This window comes from Anolis carolinensis, chromosome 5 (genome assembly GCF_035594765.1).
Source record: "Anolis carolinensis isolate JA03-04 chromosome 5, rAnoCar3.1.pri, whole genome shotgun sequence".
NCBI classification, from domain to species: domain Eukaryota; kingdom Metazoa; phylum Chordata; class Lepidosauria; order Squamata; family Dactyloidae; genus Anolis; species Anolis carolinensis.
Genome location: NC_085845.1, coordinates 177757781 through 177777940, shown reverse-complemented (window position 1 = coordinate 177777940; position 20160 = coordinate 177757781). Strand labels below are relative to the sequence as shown.

Here is a 20160-nt window from a genome sequence, read left to right as displayed (position 1 = left end):
AGTGTCCTGTTACTTATCTTTTACAGAAGTGTTTTTTTTTTAAAGACCCCTGTTGAAGCCTAGACAGCTGTAATTAATGAACAGATTTAAAAAGAGCATTTTATTTATTTTCTGTAAGGAAACAGTTTTTAAATGATATTGTGATTCCATAAATACATTAGCAGCAGAATGCACAACTTCTCAAAAGTAGTGGTTACCCTTTATAGTATGGAAGATACTATATGCTGTAACCACTCATGCCGAAACCAAGCCTGCATTGCAAACACAAGCGTGCCTTTTTTGCATGGCTCCCACCAGTCAACTGAAACGCAGTTGTCAACAAAACTGACCAATTAATCAATTTGTATATATTGAATGCTCATTTCAGATTGTTCCTGTTACGCCAAATATAATTTATATAACAAGAACAATCAGAGCACTGGACTGCTGTGATGGCATTTGATTTGTATACTGAGGTACCATTAACTGTAGAGGGTTGCTGATATTGTTTCAACATTTGGCTGATCAGAATTGTATCTGTTTCATTCTAATAGTAATGCATGACATCAACCAACTCACCAATAGCACAGATTTTTTTAACAGATGAAAGTGGGTAGTTACATTGGTTTAGGCTTTCTGGAAATCCTTCAGAACAAGCTCATAAACAGTGTTCTTTAGGAGAGTGAGCTCCATTGAGAAGAGGTTGACTATAGAAAAAGTCAGTTTGACAAACATGATTTTAGAAAGCGGAGTCCATTTACACTTGAAGGAACATCATTTCCAACGTGTCACTTGTCACATACATGCCAGTCTGGGGTCTGCAGTGTTCATCAGTTGTTCTTCTTCTGAAGAAGAAGAATCGTCGTCGTCGTCATCCTCTTCCTCCTCCTGGGTTGAGAGGCTGGAGGTCGGTCCTTTGCAGATTTTTAGGTGGCGTGTGAGGTGGTATTTGGTTAAATAAGCCTTGGAGCATTTTTCACAGACATAGTCCCGCTTTCCTTCATGAGAGTTTAAGTGTTTCTTTAGATGGTTTGTCCTCAAGAACAGCTTCTCACATTGGGGACACTGGATCTGACGTTCTCTAGAAGTGGAAAGAACAATATTGTAATCGGGTAAAAGTACAGCTTTTGAATGTGTGACAGCTGCTTCAGAATATAGAAGTCCAATCTTGAAAAACATTTTTTTACCTGTTCCAACCCTATCTTCACATTGTCATTTAATATCCAGGAAGCTACAATTTTACATGCAGAGCCCCACACAATAAATATCTGAGAAACGTATATTCTTACAAGATTACAGCAACCAATGACAACCCAAGAACCAGAGCAAAACAATCAATACTGTTGTTCTCCAAAATGCCTGCAGAGAAAGTATTTCTTTTAGTGGTTTTTTAAAACTTCTATTTATGGTAAAAGAACATGAAAAAAATACGGAGAGCCAATCAGAAGTACTGTGGAAAAGGATAATGCCTCCACATTAGATGAAATCTCTTCCGAATTTTAATATTACATTGACTTCACTTTCAGTGTGAAAACAGAGATATCTATAACATCTAAAGGACACTATTTGCTCTTTAATTATACGGCAATGTAAAAAAGGATAGTTATATAATTTAAAATTTAGTGACTTTTTAAAAAACCATGAGCCTTTTTCTCCATTTGACAATCACTCTCAGAATTCTTTTTCAAACTGATATATATCAATTTGATTCCCAAACAGAATTTGTTAAATATGCCAATAACTTATCCCAGGAGTGCCCTCTCCCCTAGACTTGTCTGTTGTCCCTGCATTTTGCAGAAACTGTCTTTAGAGAATGGAGGAGAACTCAGTGTAATCCCGAAAAATCTTATAAACCATTGGTACAAAAATATGATTATTTGATCCTTATCAAACCCCCCTGCACACACCATGTTGTAGCTACTCTATTAGGATTTGGATCCCACAGACATACATTAAGTTCTATACTTCTTTCATCTTGTGGAAACCTTTGTTTCCTCCTTAATGTTGACTTTGGCTTGTGATGATCTGTAATCCTATCGCCATGGTGTGAGACAGAGGAATACATGCCTCTGAATCACTAAACTTCTTTAGACAAATCTGTAGTATTTCAAGGAACTTCTCCCTTGTAAATTACTCACTGTGTATGGGTAAGTACATGTTGCTTGAGGTCCTGTCGTCGCATGAACAGTTTTTCACAGTAATCACACTTCAGGTTTTTCTCCCCAGTATGGATAACCATGTGTGATTCAAGGTGGGCCTTCTGAGTAAAGGACTTTTCACAGAGAGAACAGCGGTAATTCTTTTGACCTAGAATGAAATAAGATTTTCTTTCTCAACAATATAAACATAGTTTGAAACCAGGATGATGAATATCAAACATGCTATAATAGCTACTGAATCATTTGGAAATGCATGACCTTGTTAGACATCGTAACCTTTTGGAAAACCAGCATCTCCAAAACCATTTGGAAGCATGACCCTGTCTGGAGATTAATTGACATTCACACTATTTGGAATAATCATAACCTTTTTGTAAAGTATGATCTTCCTGAGAAGGGTTAAAAATTTGCTTGAGTCAATTTCCTTAGTAGTAAATATCCACTAGTTATTCATGCAAGGCAATTTAGGTTTCTCAGGTGTTAGACTGATGTGCCTGGTTATCTCTGTTAGGAAAAAAGATATGCCAAAGCATAAAATATATAGCAGATCTTCAGAAGTATTATTTCAGTTGTTAAAAAAAATTACTCCCATAAAATATATTGCTTTCAAATCATGCTGTCAAGAGACCAAAAACAAGTCGTCTTTGTTAAAAGTTAATATAATTGATTTACTTACAAACTTCATGTATTAGCATACAGGTACATTGCTTATTGGTTTAGAGTTTAAACAGCAAGTTCTCTTCTCTATTGCATATAGACTAACACTCTCCTCAATCTAATACGTTACTGAACATGGACTTAATATAAACTGACTACTCACTGCAGCATACTGTACTATAAACTGATTTCTCATGCTGACTCATACTCTGATATCAACTGTATTTCAACTGACTTCCAACTCTGACATCAACTGACTTCTGATTCAAACGGATTTTAAAATGGAGTCTCATTCTGAACATTCTCAGATCTGGGTCACATGATCTGTAGCCCCTCTCACTACTTCAAACAACATAGAGCTAAGGGAAAACTGCATACTAAATCATATACATATAATATAGTAAGCAATCACAATTATATACATAACAAAAAATACTATAGGAGGCTTGTAGAATGTTGCTATTTCCAACAGAATAATAATAAATACAGTAGAGTCTCACTTATCCAACACTCACTTATCCAACGTTCTGGATTATCCAACGCATTTTTGTTTTCAATATATCATGATATTTTGGTGCTAAATTCGTAAATACAGTAATTACTACATAGCATTACTGTGTAGTGAACTACTTTTTCTGTCAAATTTGTTGTATAACATGATGTTCTGGTGCTTAATTTGTAAAATCATAACCTAATTTGATGTTTAAAAGGCTTTTCCTTAATCTCTCCTTATTATCCAACATATTCGCTTATCCAACATTCTGCCGGCCCGTTTATGTTGGATAAGTGAGACTCTACTGTAATAATAAACTTTATTTATATCCCGCCCCCTCTCCAAACACGACTCTGGGCATATCACATATGCAATTCAGTATCTGTGAAAAGGGAATATGTATCTTCATGAGCTTTCTTCACATTTTACTAAAAACACTGAAGCACTACTCTATAATTCTCCAGAAACTTCCAATGGCCATTCCTTATGTTTGAATGCCACCTTAATAATGTCTCAAGAGAGAATTGTTCTTCAGAGGCTGATTCTATTTCCTCATGGTTCTTTTTTAAAAAAGTATTCTTTTGGCATGGTCAGTGGGTGAAACCTAGTCACCTAATTGGACAGCACCGAGATTGCAAACTGATGTGAAGGAAATGACAGAAAAAGTGTCACATGAAAAAGCTTTTTTAGAAATTTGACCGCAAAACTCTGAAAAGAGTCCTCAAGGAATATAGTAATATTCTCAGTACATGCTATTATTGACAATGGTTTAAGAAAGACAATTATTTAAACGAACAGCTGATGAACATTTAGAGCCTGGCATTCAATACACCTTTCCAGTACAGGGAGCCTAAAAGGGGAAGGTAAAACAGTAGCTAATCTATCTATATATATAAAGGAGTAATGAAATCGCCGCCTAGGAGTAAACAAAAGTACAAGCCCCAGAACCTAGAAATTTGGCAACACAATCCACTATCCTTGCCTCTAGGTTCCTACAACACAATTACACATCACAAATCTCCACGGGGACTATACAAGCCAAAAAACAAGAACACGCCATCTGCGCCTGCGCCAACTGGGACCCCTTGCACAGACAGAAAAATCCCCACCCCTCCCCTCAACGACCACTGCTGCGTGGTCCCTTTTTCCCACCAATGACACCCCCGCCAGCTTGCCCACCCACCATCCCCAACACAACGCGCCCTATTCACTCATCCAGCAGCCCTCAACGTTTCCTCAAAACTTTTTTCCCCGCTCCACATAGTCCGCGTCTAAAAGTACCAAAAAAAACAAAAAAACCATCTCCTCCTCCGCAAAAAGCCATCTCGCACGCAGCCACAACAACACCCACCCTTCCTCTCAATGGTCGCTCCTGCATGCTCCCCTTTTCCAACCACTGCCATCTTGGAAGCGCGTTGTTCCTTACCACAGGTGATCTTGGGGAGCCACAAGACATCCTCAGGGCTTATGCTGGCCTTGCGCAGGAGCTCCTCCTCGCTGCACAGGGCCGAGGAGGAAGAGGCCCCCGAGGAGGCGGCGGAGGAGGGTGCCGCCACCTCCCCCTGCGCCTCCCGGGCCCGTGTTGCTCCCCTTCTTCACCTTCATGTTCCCATCGGAGACGAGGCCGCGTCTGCCTCCAGGAACAGAAGGGAGCGGATCTGCAACCGAGGAGGAGACAGCCTGGCTCATCCCCCCTTAACTGCCTTTGCGCCGCAAAGCCGGGGAGGGAGGGAGGGAGGGAAAGGAGGGCAACCCTGAACATGTGCAGAGTGCCAAGCAAGGCAGGAGGAAGGAAGAGGACCCCCCTGGCTGAGAGAAAGGATGCTGGGGAAAAGAGATGCTAGATAGGAGGAGAGGGGTTTGGGAATGTCTCCTCTAACCATGTGCAGAGTGCCCAGGACCACAATGGGGAGGGCCATTAATGATATCTGGTGTATGTATGAGTGTATATATATGTGTGTGTGTATAGATGTATATTGATATTCACGCTGCATCACAGGGACTCCAGACCATGTGCAGAGTGCCGAGCAAAGCATTACTATTATTATAATAATAAAACACTAAAATCATAATATATAAATATTACTGTGGTATAATAAAACAGAACAATACAATCTCTAAAATCAGAACACTAACTAAAGAACAACACTCTGAAAACGGGAATTCCAGACAGGAAACAATCAGTGTTATGGTTGAGCCTTCGGGCTCTGGTAATGGAAGAAGGGGTCGTAAGACTCCTCGAGAGTCAGACACTCTCGAGGAGCGTGAAAGAAAACGTCTCCGGGATTTGTTTGCAGAGCCGACAGATGAGGACTCATTTGAGGGTTTTTCTCAGGGTTTGGAGGAAGCGATGGTCAGCTCGGAGGAGGATGACATGGAATGGACTCGTGTGAGGGAGGATTTGGGTGTTGGGGAAACAGGCAATGAAAGCGTGGGAGGTGATTGGCGGGTTGCAGGATCAGACCCATGGACTGGTTGGAGGGATGGAGCGGGATCCACAGCTGGGGATGCTGTGGGGCGTAGTCGAAGGTGCTTAAGCTCTGATGAGGATGATGATGTTGGGGCGTCTGGAATTGGGATGGCAGCTGACAGCGATGATGAGCTTGAACTGGGATAAAATGGGGTTTGGGACCAATGTCTAATTGCGTTGGGCAAGGTAATCTGGACGGACGCTTGGGCTTTTGTTTGGGAACTTCCTGAAGACGGGTGTGATTCGCTACTGGATACGTAAGTTTACCAAGGACATTGGGCATCGACGGCGGGAGGAACTGTGTGGGGTTATTCTCTGTGCAACTTGTGTTTAATCTTGATAGCTTGAACCTCCGTCGTCTTTTTGACGGGCAATACCTACTTACACTGGATTGACGCTGGACTGACTGACTACGATTCCGGATTAACCCTGCTGCTGGCTATCGGTGAGACCTTTGGATTCCTTGACGACTACGCTTGGCTATTGATCTTCTGGACCGGATTGGGACCCTGCTGACTGCCGTTACCCTAGACCTGAATCCTGACTACGACCACGCTTTCGTTCGCTGCAGGGAGAAATAAACAAGCCTGTTTTACTCCCCTGCTGTTTCTGAGTAGCAGAGAGGAATCTGCTACCAGTCTTTTGTTTACATTCTGACTCCTGTTGATCCTCTTTTGTTTGCATTGTTTGCCAAGACGAAGTAAGCACTTTGATTTAATCCGGATTACACTGCTGTTTAACCCGGTTTATCCCTTTGAACCATTTAAGCCCTGTTCTTTGTTTCCTACGGGCGTTTTTAGTTCTGTAACCTCAATAAACTGAGTTTTGTTTTACTTGCTGGCGTTCTGTCTCTGACAATCAGGGCCAGCTAACACATCCCAACAAAAAATTCCCTCAGGGAGGAAGCAGACAGGCTTTAAAGCTGCAAGGCAATTTCATGCTAATCATTTCGCCTAATTGCAGCATTCATACTTGTTTCCAACAGACAAAAAAAAAGATCAGAAATATTGCATATTCACAAGCTTTAGGAAATAATATCCGCTGATAGCAAAGCGTGTTAAAGCGCTGAGCTGCTGAACTTCTGAACCAAAAGGTTACAGGTTTGAATTGGGGGAGCGGAGTGAACCCCCACTGTTAGCCCCAGCCTCTGCAAACCCAGAAATTCAAAAACATGCAAATGTGAGTAGATCAATAGGTACTGCTCCAGCAGGAAGGTAACGCCATTCCATGCAGTCATGCCACATGACCTTGGAGGAGTCCACAGACAATGCCAGCTCTTCGGCTTAGAAAGTGAGATAAGCACCAACCCCCAGAGTCAGACACAACTAGACAATGTCAGGGGAAAACCTTTACCTTAACTACCAACAAATCCTCAATAATTTATTTCCCATACCACCATACTTTGCCACAGCAACGCATGGCCAGGCACAGCTAGTAGAATCATAGAGTTGGAAGAGACCTCAAGGCCATCCAGTCCAACCCCCTGCCAAGAAGCAGGAAAACACATTCAAATCATCCCTGACAGATGGCCATCCAACTTCTGTTTAAAAGCCTCCAAAGAAGGAGCCTCCACCACACTCTGGGGCAGAGAATTCCACTGCTGAACAGCTGTCACACTGAGGAAGTTCTTCCTAATGTTCAGGTGGAATCTCCTTTCCTGTAGTTTAAAACCATTGTTCCATGTCCTAGTCTCCAGGGCAGAAGAAAACAAGCTTGCTCCCTCTTCCCTATGATTTCCCCTCACATATTTATACATGGCTAACATGTCTCCTCTCAACCTTCTATTCAGCAGGCTAAACATGTCCAGCTCTTTCAGCCGCTCCTCATAGGGCTTGTTCTCCAGAACCTTGATCCTTTGAGTCGCCCTCCTCTGGACACCTTCCAGCTTGTCAACATCTCATTTCCATTGAGCCACCCAGAATTGGACACAGTATTTCAGGTGTGCTCTGACCAAGTCAGAATAGAAGCAAAGCATGACTTCCCTGGATTCCTATTTATGCAGGCCAAAATCCTGTTGGCTTTTTAAGCTAAAATTCATTTATGATGGCAAACACTTTAAATTACTTACTAAAAGTTTAAATAAGATTTGCTAATTAATAATCAGCCAAGGAACAAAGAAAAATATGGCTTACATAATACCGGCTTAACTTTTAGAGCAAACACAAACTAAGAAGTGGGAATTCAAATTAAAATCAATATAAGAACTGCCAGCCAACTTTCACTTATCACACAGCACAGTTCATAAATCACTTGTTGAACACACTTCAGACCTCTAATCTGATAAAGAAGAAACAAGAATAGGTCACAAATGCAACTTTGGGGAAGAAAACAACTTCAAGCCACACTCTTGCATACACTTACCTGTATGGATTTTGAGGTGTGTGCGGAGATTGCTTGGGTCACTAAAGGCTTTACTACAGAAATCACACTTGTGTGGCTTCATTCCCATGTGCCCCATGAAGTGAACATGAAGTTTAGAAGGCGAGATGAAAGCTTGAGGACACATGGAGCATTTCCACCTCCTTTCCTTGCTATTCCCTGGTCCATGGCTGCTGCTATGGCTCTGACTGGGGAAGGGGCTGTGGATGTGACTACTTAGATGAGCCTTAAATTCAGTGTAAGAAGCACATTCTTTTCCACAATGACAGGTGTGCACATCAGGATGCTCAGGAACACCTTGAACACAAAAACAAATTTAGTTGGAACTCCCACAGCTCTTGTTTGCTTGCTCACAATTTGCCACCTTTGAGGAGAACCATTCTTCTCTCAATATATTCAGTTTAATACATTACAAGAAGTTTTATCTTATGGTTGCAGGAAGGACTTTGACTCCAAATGATGCAAACAGACATACTCAAAGAATAATGTAATTCTTAAGTATAATAATAGGTTAATTATTTTTATAATCAGTACAAGCAAGGAACTAAGAGGAAAGCATAGATCTGACACAATAAATCAACATCTTACTTTTAACATGAATTCAAAAACCTACAAACTTATCTGTATAAAGTAAGGTAATAGTACATAACAGTGTGAAACAATAACGTGCCAACAACTTTATCTGGTTTCTGTAGTTGACTACTGACCTGATACGGAGTAAATCTCTGAAATGACAATTGAACTTCCCTCACTGTAAGATAACATCTATCATCTTTTTGTAAAATAGATAAATTAAAAGTCCAAATTCAGAAAAATAAAATGAAAAATTATATAAAAAGTAAGTAAGATTAGGGATAACATCCATACTAAATGTCTTTAAACTGCTTACCAATTTGTCTGGCGTAATCTCGACTATAATAAAAAACAAGCTCATGGTCTGGAGGGATATCATGTGAGGTACAGAAGTAAATCTTTCCATCGTGAGGATAAGCAACCAGGTTCTGTTCTTCTCGGTTCCTATTCCACAAAAAACAGGAAGGGTGAGCCATTAAAACATATTTCTTTAACAAATATCCTGAAAAACAATATTCTTAACATAAGTCAATTTAAAAGCCAGTGTGCTGTAGTGGTTTGAGTATTGTATTAGGGTTCAAATTCCAACTCGACCAATGAACTGACTAGGGTGACCTTGGATATATCACACTCTCTTGGCCTCAAAAGAAGGCAATGGAAAACCATATCTGAACTAAAGTTGCTGGAAAAAAAACCATGACAGCCTTGCTTCTGTCTATAAGGCAGAAGCAGCTTGAAGGCATGCAACGAGAACAAAAGATTCTAGTTTTCTAGTTACCAGAATCCCTCAGAGTTGACTTCAACTAAAAAAAAATGACTTGTTGGCCTTTTGAAATATACAATTTAGTAGTATCTAGTAACCCCCTTATTTGTCTTCATTCTAAATTAGACCCAAAAAGCAAGTGCAATTCTGCAAGAACGGGTGTGCTGAAATATGAAAACTTTCATCCTACTAGTAACATATGCCAATCGGAATATGTATTTTGGGGATTGTTGCAGAGGGAGGAATTGATTACCACCCTCATATAGCAACTGCTAACGCTTCCACTGCGGAGCCCCTCTAACATAATTATGCAACAATTGGGGAAGGCCACTCCCCGCTAAGAAGGTCTGGTTATGTCCCTGTAGCTGAACCAACAGCATCATCATAATCATTCTCCAGAGATCAGAAAGAGGTAAAGGAGCTAGATACTTCTCAGCAGCTCTCAGCCACTATATGGCCAGATCAGAGAGCCACAGCAGGAGGAAAATGAGTCCTGCCAGAGGGAAGATAGGAACTGGAGCTGAGTTCTACCTGGATGGAAATTTGCGTTCTGCCTTTCCAGGCATCAACTCAACAAAATGTTAAAATGAGTTTGTTAAATAATACTAGGATTTTAGCAATTAAATAAATGGAATCTACTCTCAAATGAAAAGAGACACTCAAGGTTAAAGTAGGAAAATCTGAAAATAACATGTTACATGTTACGGAAGAATCATGCACACAGTATCACTATGCCACTAGTTCCATTGCAAAGCTTTCTCACCTGGCTTTCCGCACAAACATCATCCAATTACATTCATTTTCATCAGTTGTGAGAATGTAGAATTCCAGGATGTTATTGTGATACATCTGGCAGGAGAAAGCCAAAAGGGACCATTCAGGTGTTTGACAATACCTCCACAGAGAGCACCTCAACAGCTACAAAAAGTAGTATTCAACCCAGTGTATTCTGGTTACTGCCACTATCTCCCTGACGCTCATGAATGGAAGATTGCATGAATAGAAGATCACATGGCAAGAGCCTGAAGTGCCTATACCAGCCTAAAGAGTGTACAGGAGGAGATGGCAATTCCCAGGAATGGGCGAGCGGGCGGGGCGGGGGGGGGGGGGGGGCACACCCACCTGCTATGTCCTGCATCTTCAGATTTTTTTAAAAAAAAAATTAAAGATGTAAAAGAACCACTGCTCCCAGAGGGCTGTGGAAGTACAATCTCATTATGATTTGGCGTTCTTGGTTTGTTTTAAGACCAGAAGAGGTTTTCATTAAACAAGAAAATGAACCAGAAGTTTTGAAATACTTCCTTGTCAAAGAAAAGGCTCAATTGGGACTGAAATAGCCAGGGTGTTCAAAATATGACAAATGTGTTCCCTTACAACCGAGGATTTGTGCAAGGGAAGTATTTAGAAGGAGGGAAATTGGAGGAAACAGAGGGCCATTACCTTCCCACCCTAGTAAAAAAGCATGAAGACATGATATCAGGAAATCACTATTCTCTTTAAGAGATGCTTCCCCTCCAGCAAGGAAAACTATTCCATGTACTGAAATTTCAAAGTTGGTACTATTTCAACCCTGGGACGAAGTAAAGTAATAACACTCCCTGACAAAGCTTCAATTCCCAGTATTTACTGGGGTTACAGAAACTGAGTTCCTTCAGGTGAGAAGGATGGAAATGATGGAAATAAATAAACTAAGATTATGGCAATAAACTTGACTTTGGATAAGCTTTAAGAGATAATGCCGAAGCATTGTGGTAAAAAAAAATACAAGTCTCTTTGGAGCACACTTTTCTACCCAGAAGAGGGATAAAAATCAGTATAAAGGAGTCAGTCTGATTTCATGGTTTGGTTATAAGGGCTAGGAGTCTGGGAAACCCCTAGACTCTTCTCAACTATGAGAACCCAGTGAGAGACCTTGGGTAGAACACATTCTCTCAGCTTCAGAGTAAGACAATGGCAAACCCTCTCTGAACATATCTTGCCAACCAAGTGATAGGGTTTCCAGAAGTCAGAAAATGGCACGTAACAACAACAAACCAATATATAAACATCTACCAGCCCACAGTTAGATGACAAATGTTATATTTAACTAGATTCTAACTAGATATTGGACTTAAAAATATTCCTCTTATTGTCGCTGATGCAATGCTGCAAAATTCTGCATGCAAAAGATGGACAGGGCAAATCCCCCCAAAAAGACATATAATTAATAAGGTGAAAGATAAACAGACAAAACTGACCTTCCAGATGTGATTGGCTGCTTTGTCTGTCCAATCAGCTACTTCAATGGAGTGACTCTGTTGCCCGATGAGTGGTCCAAAACAAGTACGCACGGGAATGGTTTCCTGAGCCCACACACCTGCCAGCAGTTTAGGGAACAGAACAAAAAAATCCACTGACTCCATCAAGAATTGTAATGCTTTGTAGCCAAGAGCTCTGAGAACTACTGCTAAGCATCAGGCCATGAAAGCTTCTACATAATAAGCTAGTCACAGAAACTATTGTCACAATACACTTGTGGGGATAATCACTGCTTAGATCTATTTTCCTTCTAATATCAATTCATTTACTTTTAGGTGGGCTGTGAAACTGAAGTCCTGACCACCTGCGCTCATTAAAGATTTCAGGGCACTTCCTGCAAAAGTAAAAAAAAATCTTATTTCAGAAACCACAGAAGCAGCCAGGAATACAGCAAGATGACCAGCTGCCATTTCTTTTAGCAATTAAAACAACAAAAGTTTTTATAGCCATAAATCTGTGATACTCCCAGTTAGTCTACCACCAAATATTTTTGGCCAGGCTGCTAGGTGCATTCCCCCTCAGGCAACAATGTTTTACAGCTGTAGCTTTCAAGAACAATGTTCCAAGAAATCCAACATTCTGCACTGAGGTCAGTTTCCTCCAATGTAGATTGAAAATAATGTTGGGTACTTTCTAAGTAACATTTTCAGTTAAAGGAGGAAAATGGTGATGCCCACAGTCCTGCCCTATATTATGCACCAATTGTAGATTTTAAGAAGATGACCCAGAATCTTCTTCAATGTGCTTCAAGGTAAGTGTACAAATGTTCTGCAGGTAGTGAATCACTAGAGAGAGTTTCTTAATTGGCTTAACATTTTACCAACATGGTTTCAGGAATCTCCTAATTTTGGCGTGTGAAATAAATCCTCTAAGTACAGTTTATCTTTCAATTTTGTAAACTGCTTGCAAAAATCACTGTTTTAGCTAATCCGAAGAAGCATTTTCAAAAAATAGTATCAACTCAATATAATATAATTGAACTTAGATTAAATATAATAAAGATATTGATAAAATCTAAAACTAAGACTTTCCTTCGAATGCCTAGAAGTAATTCCACTAACTGAGGAATGACGTGTTCATTGCCAAACTTTAGCTAATGGCCGTACCCAAGGAAGAAGGTCCAAGACAGGCTGATAACTGACAATACTGCCCACCTGAAGAAAAAAGGTGACAATTCTCTATTAGTGTTAACTAATGTTTCTTTGCAGACATCAAAAATATGCTAAGAAAAGGATCCCTATTAAGAATCTTGTTTTATGAGTGAGAGCTCCTGTTACATTTTCCCTTCCAATTATCACCATTATCTCCAAAGTATGTAAAACACATTTCTAAGGTAACCATGTAGCTCTTTAAATTGGTGGGAATAATTAATACTGTATGATGAACCTAAGCCAGAAAGGACTTGAAAGTACCCACAATAGCAAAGTGTTCAGCTATTGTTTAGCTAAGTGTTTAGCTAAGATAACAGTTCTATAGAATATACAAATATGGGTTATGCAGCACTATTGGTCTCCCCATTTAATCACCGATACAAAAGTAATTCTCACTACCTGATCAAAAAAAAACCACAGATACTCTCCCATTGTATACTATCTACAGTGTTCCCTCAATACTTCGCGGTTTGCTTTTCGCAGACTCTGTTTTGCGGGTTTTTTAATAAACACTAAAATATTATAAATCATAAAATAATATTATTAATCCCTCTTTCTACTTCCTTCCTAAGGAGAAGCCTAAGAAAGGAAGGAAGGAGAAGCCGAAGAGAGAGAAAAGGAGGCTGAAGCAGCTTTGTTTTCGCCTCACAAGGCAGCGGCAGTGGCGTCCAAATATAGCGTCCAAATATAGCATCCCTACTTCGCAGATTTTTACTTTTCACGGGTGGTCCTGGAATGTAACCCCCGCGATAAGTGAGGGAACACTGTATATCATTTTGTTCAGACCCATTTTCTTTGCATTTCCCATCATTAATGTATCAAATCGTGTTTACGTGAGTTCTTCCCTGCCCTCAATGTCCATGTCATATGCTACATTTACAGTCAACCAGAGATCCTTACCAACTTCAGCTGCCATGATAGACTGTCGAATAACAAGCTGTTTGGGGAGAGAGAGTCTTGCTCGACTCTCTATGGGAGTGTCTGGAACAAAGGTCACAGGCCCATGATCCGGGCAGTCAGATGGATAAGCCTTGTCACACAGTGTGCACCCTGCAGAAAGGTAAATGATACATAAAGCATCTGATACGTGTTTCTTGGTGTTTTATTGTAACCAAGTTAAGAGTGGTGCAAATATAAAACTCCAAATAATAAATAGTCAAGATTGAAGTCTCTCTTTCCAATACTCTGGATCTGCCGGTAGCTACCTGCAGATATATTAGTTGCAAATAATTTTGCTTTCATCTGACAAAGAAGGTTTACAGAATTTATTTATCTGTTTTTTAAGGATGCATATGATTAGCACAGACAGCGATAATAATCATGCTGGCTGACAGAAAAAACAAAATGAAATCAATATTAAGGGAATACTTTTCATTAGGTCAAATATAAGGTTATAAACCGTGCAATATTGTTTTCATTCAAGACTAAACAATCTCAAAATTTGTTGCAACAGGCACAGATCAGCACAATGTATCATTGTTGGAAAAAATTATCTTAGCTATTGTAAGGTTTCTGTCTAAGTTCAGAAAAAAACAAGGAAGTCTAAAGAACTGGAAGATAATGTCATCATGCATACTAATAAATGATGCATTGTTTCAATATATGAGCACTGGCTCTTTAACACTGATGAGTAACTTAAACCCAAAAGCACAAACACTACTAGATGGACACAAAACCTGGGTGAACTTAGAACCTTTCCCCTATTTTCCTAGCTGTATATTGTTTGGTGGAAGAAGCATCTAAAAATGAAGCCACCTTACAGCAATAGAAAATTGAGATTACCAAGAAAATAAGAAGAAAGCTTGTATGTGGAAATTGTGCTAAAACACAAGAATAGGAAGGCAAATATCATATTCAAAACTGGCATAGCAAAAGGTCTCACTGTCAGAGTTGCATAGATCAGGCAGCCGCATTGTGGCCTTGTCTATTTTACCTTGCTCAGGGAGTTCTAGAATACCACCTGACGTGAGCAAGAATCTATGACTCCTCATAGCTGGCAGCTGCAAAAGTACTGGAGCCCAATAGGGTTCAGGTCCAATTGTGTAAGCATATAGTGCAGGGGAAAACAGGGGCCAGATAATAATTCCTCTGAACTTGGGGTAGGGTATGATGGGTGAGAAACTGAAAAGCCATGACAAATCCACAATCTGTTTTTAGTAATGTACTGACAATACTAGTCCAGCTTGGACCAGAAAAAAGTAATATTTTGTAATGTGGAAGGAGAAAGCATGACAAAAAGATGTACACACTAGTTTATTTCTTACTTTCCCCCAACATTTCCCAGCCAAAGCCTCTGTACTATTTGGTCAGATTTAGACCTCCCAAAAAGTTTGCTGAAAAAAACATTTTAACCTGACTTTGCAATGCAAATATTACCCAAAGGCAAGCACACACTCACATATGGTAAACAAAGTTGCCATATTTTCCTTGTTTGAATTGGAGTCTTCTATCTGTAGGGATGACGGCACAAAGGAAAGATTATCTGAGGAGACGTCCACGTGATTTTGTCCCATAGCTACTTCTTGGCTCATGGATGATACTGTCACAGGCTCCAGACTGAGACCCACTTCGTGCAATGAAACAGACTCCAGAGAAGTGAGGTTGTGTGAGGTAGAAAGTGCAACGCTCACAGAATTGCTATTCATGGCCGCCGAGTGAATAGAGTCCCCAAGCGTTCTGTCAGATATCCCACCAACACGGGCTGCAATATGGTCAGGTTCCATAACAACAGGAAGCTCCAAAGTGCTACCATGAAGAGGGATGACACCATTATGGCCTACAGTGTCTGCCGCTAAACTGCCTCCCACAGCATCTACAGTTAGAGATTCATGGTTATGGCTGCCATTTGTAATCTGTGAATGATCCCCGGCAACATCTCCCATTGTAAGTTCCTCAGCCATCCTGTCGGTTGAGATTGGACTTGTGACCCTTGAAACACTCTCCATGGCAATGGTTGTATCTAGAGCTACCTCATGGCTGTCGCTGGGATGCAAGCTTTGAGTGTTGTGTGGATTTACTGAACGGGAATCCATGGAGACAATGTCTGCTTCAAGGCCCACTGCTCCATTCGGCTGGAAGGGATCTAGGCCTGAAGGGTTGTTGGAGACAGACAAAGCTGGATTACTGTCCACATTTATATTGTTGGGATGGATATACTGAGGTGGAGGTCTGTCAGCTAAATAAGACAAGAGACCTGAACACGGGAAGAAAAGAAAGCAAGAAAATGAGAAATGCAACTTGTTTGTAATAACAAGTCTAAATTTCGAGATTTAAAGAACTAGTGGCACCTTAGAAATTGATTGTGGTGATGACTGAATGTCCCAACACCCACCTCCAAACACCAATAATAACACTATGCAGCTTCAAAACTTACTGAGATATAGGAAAATAAAAGTAAGATGTACTTCAACAATTCTGGGAAAGGTCTGTTTTCCTCTCAAAGTGATCTTCCCATAAAAACCTGTTGCTGAACAGACTTTTAGATTACACATGCATGCACTGTTGTGTCCCACTACTCACCAGGTAGAATGTGTCTGAAATAGCTGCTCTCCAGGTGAGGATAAGGCGGTGGAGGTAGGGTATAATTTCTCTCTGGTATACCACACATCACCCCTCGATCCCCAATGCCCATAGGAAGCATCAGAGAGAGAGCAGAGGGTAAGGAGGGCCCCAGATTTGGAATTGCAACAGGTAATCCTAGGGGAAACCAAGCCAAACAAAAATATAGTGATTAGAATCCAACTAATGAAATGAGGAAAAGAAATGTAGGGGATATAGTTAAGCAAAGAATAAAATGGGAAAGGTCATCAAAAGATTTGAATTCTAATTAAAATAGAACAAATACTAGTTGAAATATTCATTCTCCTCCCTTCAAGGGGTTACAATGGACTCCAGCATCACAGTAAAATCCTGCATTTCTATTACCATTGGCCATTTTCTTGGCTACATTTGAATGGTACCCCTGTTCCTGAAGACATTAAAATTATACCCACTACATTTAAAAAATCTAGCAACCATGCAATACTGGAGTCAGGTCTCTTCATGAAAGAATATGCTAACTTTTCCTCAAGCTAGGCTCAGAAATATAGCTACATTTCTTTCATCACAAAAACATACAACGTAATATCAATACAAAACATATTCATTCCCTCCCTCAAATTTACTTCCTGCATTACCTGGTGCTGATATGGTATTATGTGTTGGTGATGAAGTCAGACCAATATGGTTTCCTCCAACACTAAGGGCATTGCTCACAGAGGAAGCCGTCAGCTGCTCCATTCCTACAGGACTCAAGCTTAACTCATTCATCCTAAACAAAAGACAATATTTTACAGTACGAACATTATATTTCAATGGTATTCTTCTTATCAGTTCAAGAGTTCTGAAGATATGACACTCAATAAACACACACACATCTTGGATGGAAACACCTGCTTCACAATACACTAGATCAGTTTCTCAAATTGTGCTCCTCCAGTGTTTTGGTCTTTAGCTCCCACAATTCCTAACAGCTGGGATTTCTGGGAGCTGCAGTCCAAAACACCTGGAGGAACACAGTTTGCGAAACACTGTACTAAATAACTTCCCCATCAAAGTTCTATATTCTTTTCACAGATTTTTCCCTTTATATTAATAGGCTTATAAATTAAACCCTACAAGTTTAGATGAAAAATGCTCTTAAATGTATTTACCTAATTCATTTGACGCCTTTTCCCAAGAGAAGGATTCAAGGTGGCTAAGTGGAAACTGATTCAGTTCTTTAAAATGATATGTTTTTGTTAAACTTCTCAGTGCTGTACTGTTCTATACTTAGGCAAGAAACACAAAGATATCATATTGGTGACGTCTAGCTTGAAAACAGACTATGTGAAAGGGTTCTAGGAGTCTTAGGCCCTTCCACACAGCCATGTAACCCAGAATATCAAGGCAGAAAATCCCACAATATCTGCTTTGTGTGTGTGTATGTATGTGTATATTTTTATGGCTGGAGTTACACTTAAAAATATAACTGTTCTGACTTACATACAAATTTCACTTAAGAACAAAGCCACATAACCTATCTTGTTCATAACTTGGGGCTCCCTGTATAGTGCCTATCTCCAGGGAAGTCACAGCCCCCTTCTATTCTGCTTTGGCATTCAAACCTGCCTGTTTCCTGCCTGGGTGGAATCCTTTGTTGGGAGGTGTTAACTGGCCTTGATTATTTCTTGTCTGGGATTCCCCTGTCTTCTGAGTGTTGTTCTTTATTTACTGTCCTGACAACAACACATTTGAAAAGATGTCATATTGAGGAGGGGGCATGCTTGCTTTCCCACTGCTCTAGAGACACAATGGAGCCATTGGATTCAAATGGCAGGGAAAGAGATGCCACCTAAACTAGGCATGGGCAAACTAGGCTGTTAGGAATTGTGGGAGTTCAATTCCAAAACATCTGGAGGGCTTAAGTTTACCCATTGCCTGAAAAGGTTAGGAGGAAGGTAAGCTTATCTGTCCGAACGTCTCCCACTACGACCCACCTCGAAGCTTAAGGTGCAGCTGGCGGGGACAAGAGACAGGGCCTTTTCAGTGGTGGCTCCCCGCCTATAGAACGCCCTCCCCAGTGAAATCAGGCAGGCTCCCTCCCTCCTGTCTTTCTGAAAGAGAACAAAAACGTGGTTATGGGACCAGGCATTTGAGCATGAGTAGCAGCAAAAATGAGATATAAATATCTGACCTACTGACAGACCCCACCTGGACATGGAAAGCACCTTAAATGTATATTTAAAGGTATAATTATGTATATTTTAATGTATATTCTTAATTTTATTGTAATTTTTAATCTTGATGAATTTTTAAATTTGATGAAAACTGTTTTTTGATGTGTATGTTTATATTGTAAGCCGCCCTGAGTCCCCTGATGGGTGAGAAGGGCGGGGTAGAAGTGATGCAATAAATAAATAAATAAATAAATAAAAGACAGCATAGACCAGTGGTTCTCATCCTGGGGTCCCCAGATGTTTTTGGCCTACAACTCTCAGAAATCCCAGCCAGTTTACCAGCTGTTAGGATTTCTGGGAGGTGAAGGCCAAAAACATCTGGCCTCAGAGTGTGGTGGAGTCTCTCTCTCTGGAAGCTGGATGGCCACCTGCCAGGGTGGACTGGACGGCCCTTGGTCTCTTCCAGCTCTAGGACCCTGTGACACAGCTCTCTCACCTGTGATGCATCTGCCCAGCAAGGCCGGGGTTAGGAAGGGCCTGGCAGCAGCAGCAAGGGCTTCTTCCTCTTCCTCCTCCTCCTCTTCTTCTTCTTCCTCCGCCGCCTCCTCCTCCTCATCTGGTCCCGCTGCTCCAGCCTCGCCCTCCAGCGCCCAGGAGCCTGCCTCTCACCTCAGGCCAGGTCTCCTCCAGCGCCTCCTGGGCCAAGCGAGTACGCAGGCCTCAACCGTTGCCGTGGTAACCGGCCGCAGAGAGATGATGGGAGAAAGGGTTTAATCAAGGCGCCCCCTTCCGGAAGGGGAGGTGGTGCAGTCCCAAGAGCGAGAGAGAGAGAGAGAGAGAGAAGGCGGGAGGGAGGAAAGGGAGGGCTACGCTCAGAAAGGCGGCTGCTTCCGCTTTGTTCCTCCTTCCCGGAAGTGGCCCTTCCTCCTGCTCCTCCCGCTACTCGCTAGCTCGCGCACGCGCGCTACCGCCCGGGCTCTTCCAACCACGCCCCCCCGTCTCCGCGAGCGCTACAATCGGCGCCGTTCTCTCTACTATCCCTCCTCCCTCCGCTGCCAAAGCTATTACGCTTCAACAGAAAGGTTTTTCCCCCCCTCACAAAGGTGTTTTAATTTTGTAACAAAAAAAAACACATTTTATTATAGTTGAAGGTTTGCTTTCATGGCCGGAATCACTGTTGCTGTGAGCTTTCCGGACTGTATGACCATGTTCCAGAAGCATTCTCTCCTGACGTTTTACCCAAATCTATGTCAGACATCCCCAGAGGTTGTGAGGTATTGTATATTGGAAACTAGGCAAGGAAGGTTTATATATCTGTGGAAAATCCAGGTTGGGAGAAAGAACTCTTGTCTGTCTGAGGCAGGTATGAATGTTGCAATTGACCAGCTTGATTAGTCTTTAATGGCCTTGCAACTTCAAAGCCTGGCTGCTTCCTGCTTGAGGGAATCATTTGTTGAGAGGCGTTAAGATAAAGGTTTCCCCCTGACATTAAGTCTAGTCGTGTCCGACTCTAGGGTTTGGTGCTCATCTCAATTTCTAAGC

General features: G+C 41.2%; 1 protein-coding gene across 4 annotated transcripts; it reads right to left on the bottom strand.

Annotated features, from left to right (window-relative positions):
- Positions 1-85: 85 nt before the first annotated feature.
- Positions 86-19535, bottom strand: prdm4 (PR/SET domain 4). 4 transcript variants are annotated; one of them, XM_062983025.1, is made up of 13 exons: positions 19115-19535; positions 18439-18555; positions 17098-17231; positions 16442-16618; positions 15321-16115; positions 13823-13972; positions 12878-12925; positions 11711-11829; positions 10237-10322; positions 9027-9154; positions 8120-8434; positions 2118-2286; positions 86-1060 (listed from the first exon to the last, which is right to left on the bottom strand). In XM_062983025.1, exons 3-13 carry the CDS (start codon positions 17228-17230, stop codon positions 775-777), a joined length of 2406 nt encoding a protein of 801 aa, XP_062839095.1. In that variant the 5' UTR covers position 17231; positions 18439-18555; positions 19115-19535; the 3' UTR covers positions 86-774. The 4 variants fall into 4 exon arrangements, with proteins under 4 accessions (XP_062839095.1, XP_062839096.1, XP_008108811.1 ...); XM_062983026.1 differs by having other exon boundaries at positions 18439-18551; XM_008110604.3 differs by lacking the exon at positions 18439-18555.
- Positions 19536-20160: the final 625 nt, after the last annotated feature.

Bases quoted from the DNA above. Each gene is read 5' to 3' on its own strand.
- prdm4 (XM_008110604.3), bottom strand. The intron at 11,830-12,877 runs GTACGGCCATTA...AACTGCTGGCAG, and splicing joins TCTTGGACCTTCTTCCTTGG to GTGTGTGGGCTCAGGAAACC. The intron at 10,323-11,710 runs GTCAGTTTTGTC...TTCTCCTGCCAG, and splicing joins CAGCCAATCACATCTGGAAG to ATGTATCACAATAACATCCT.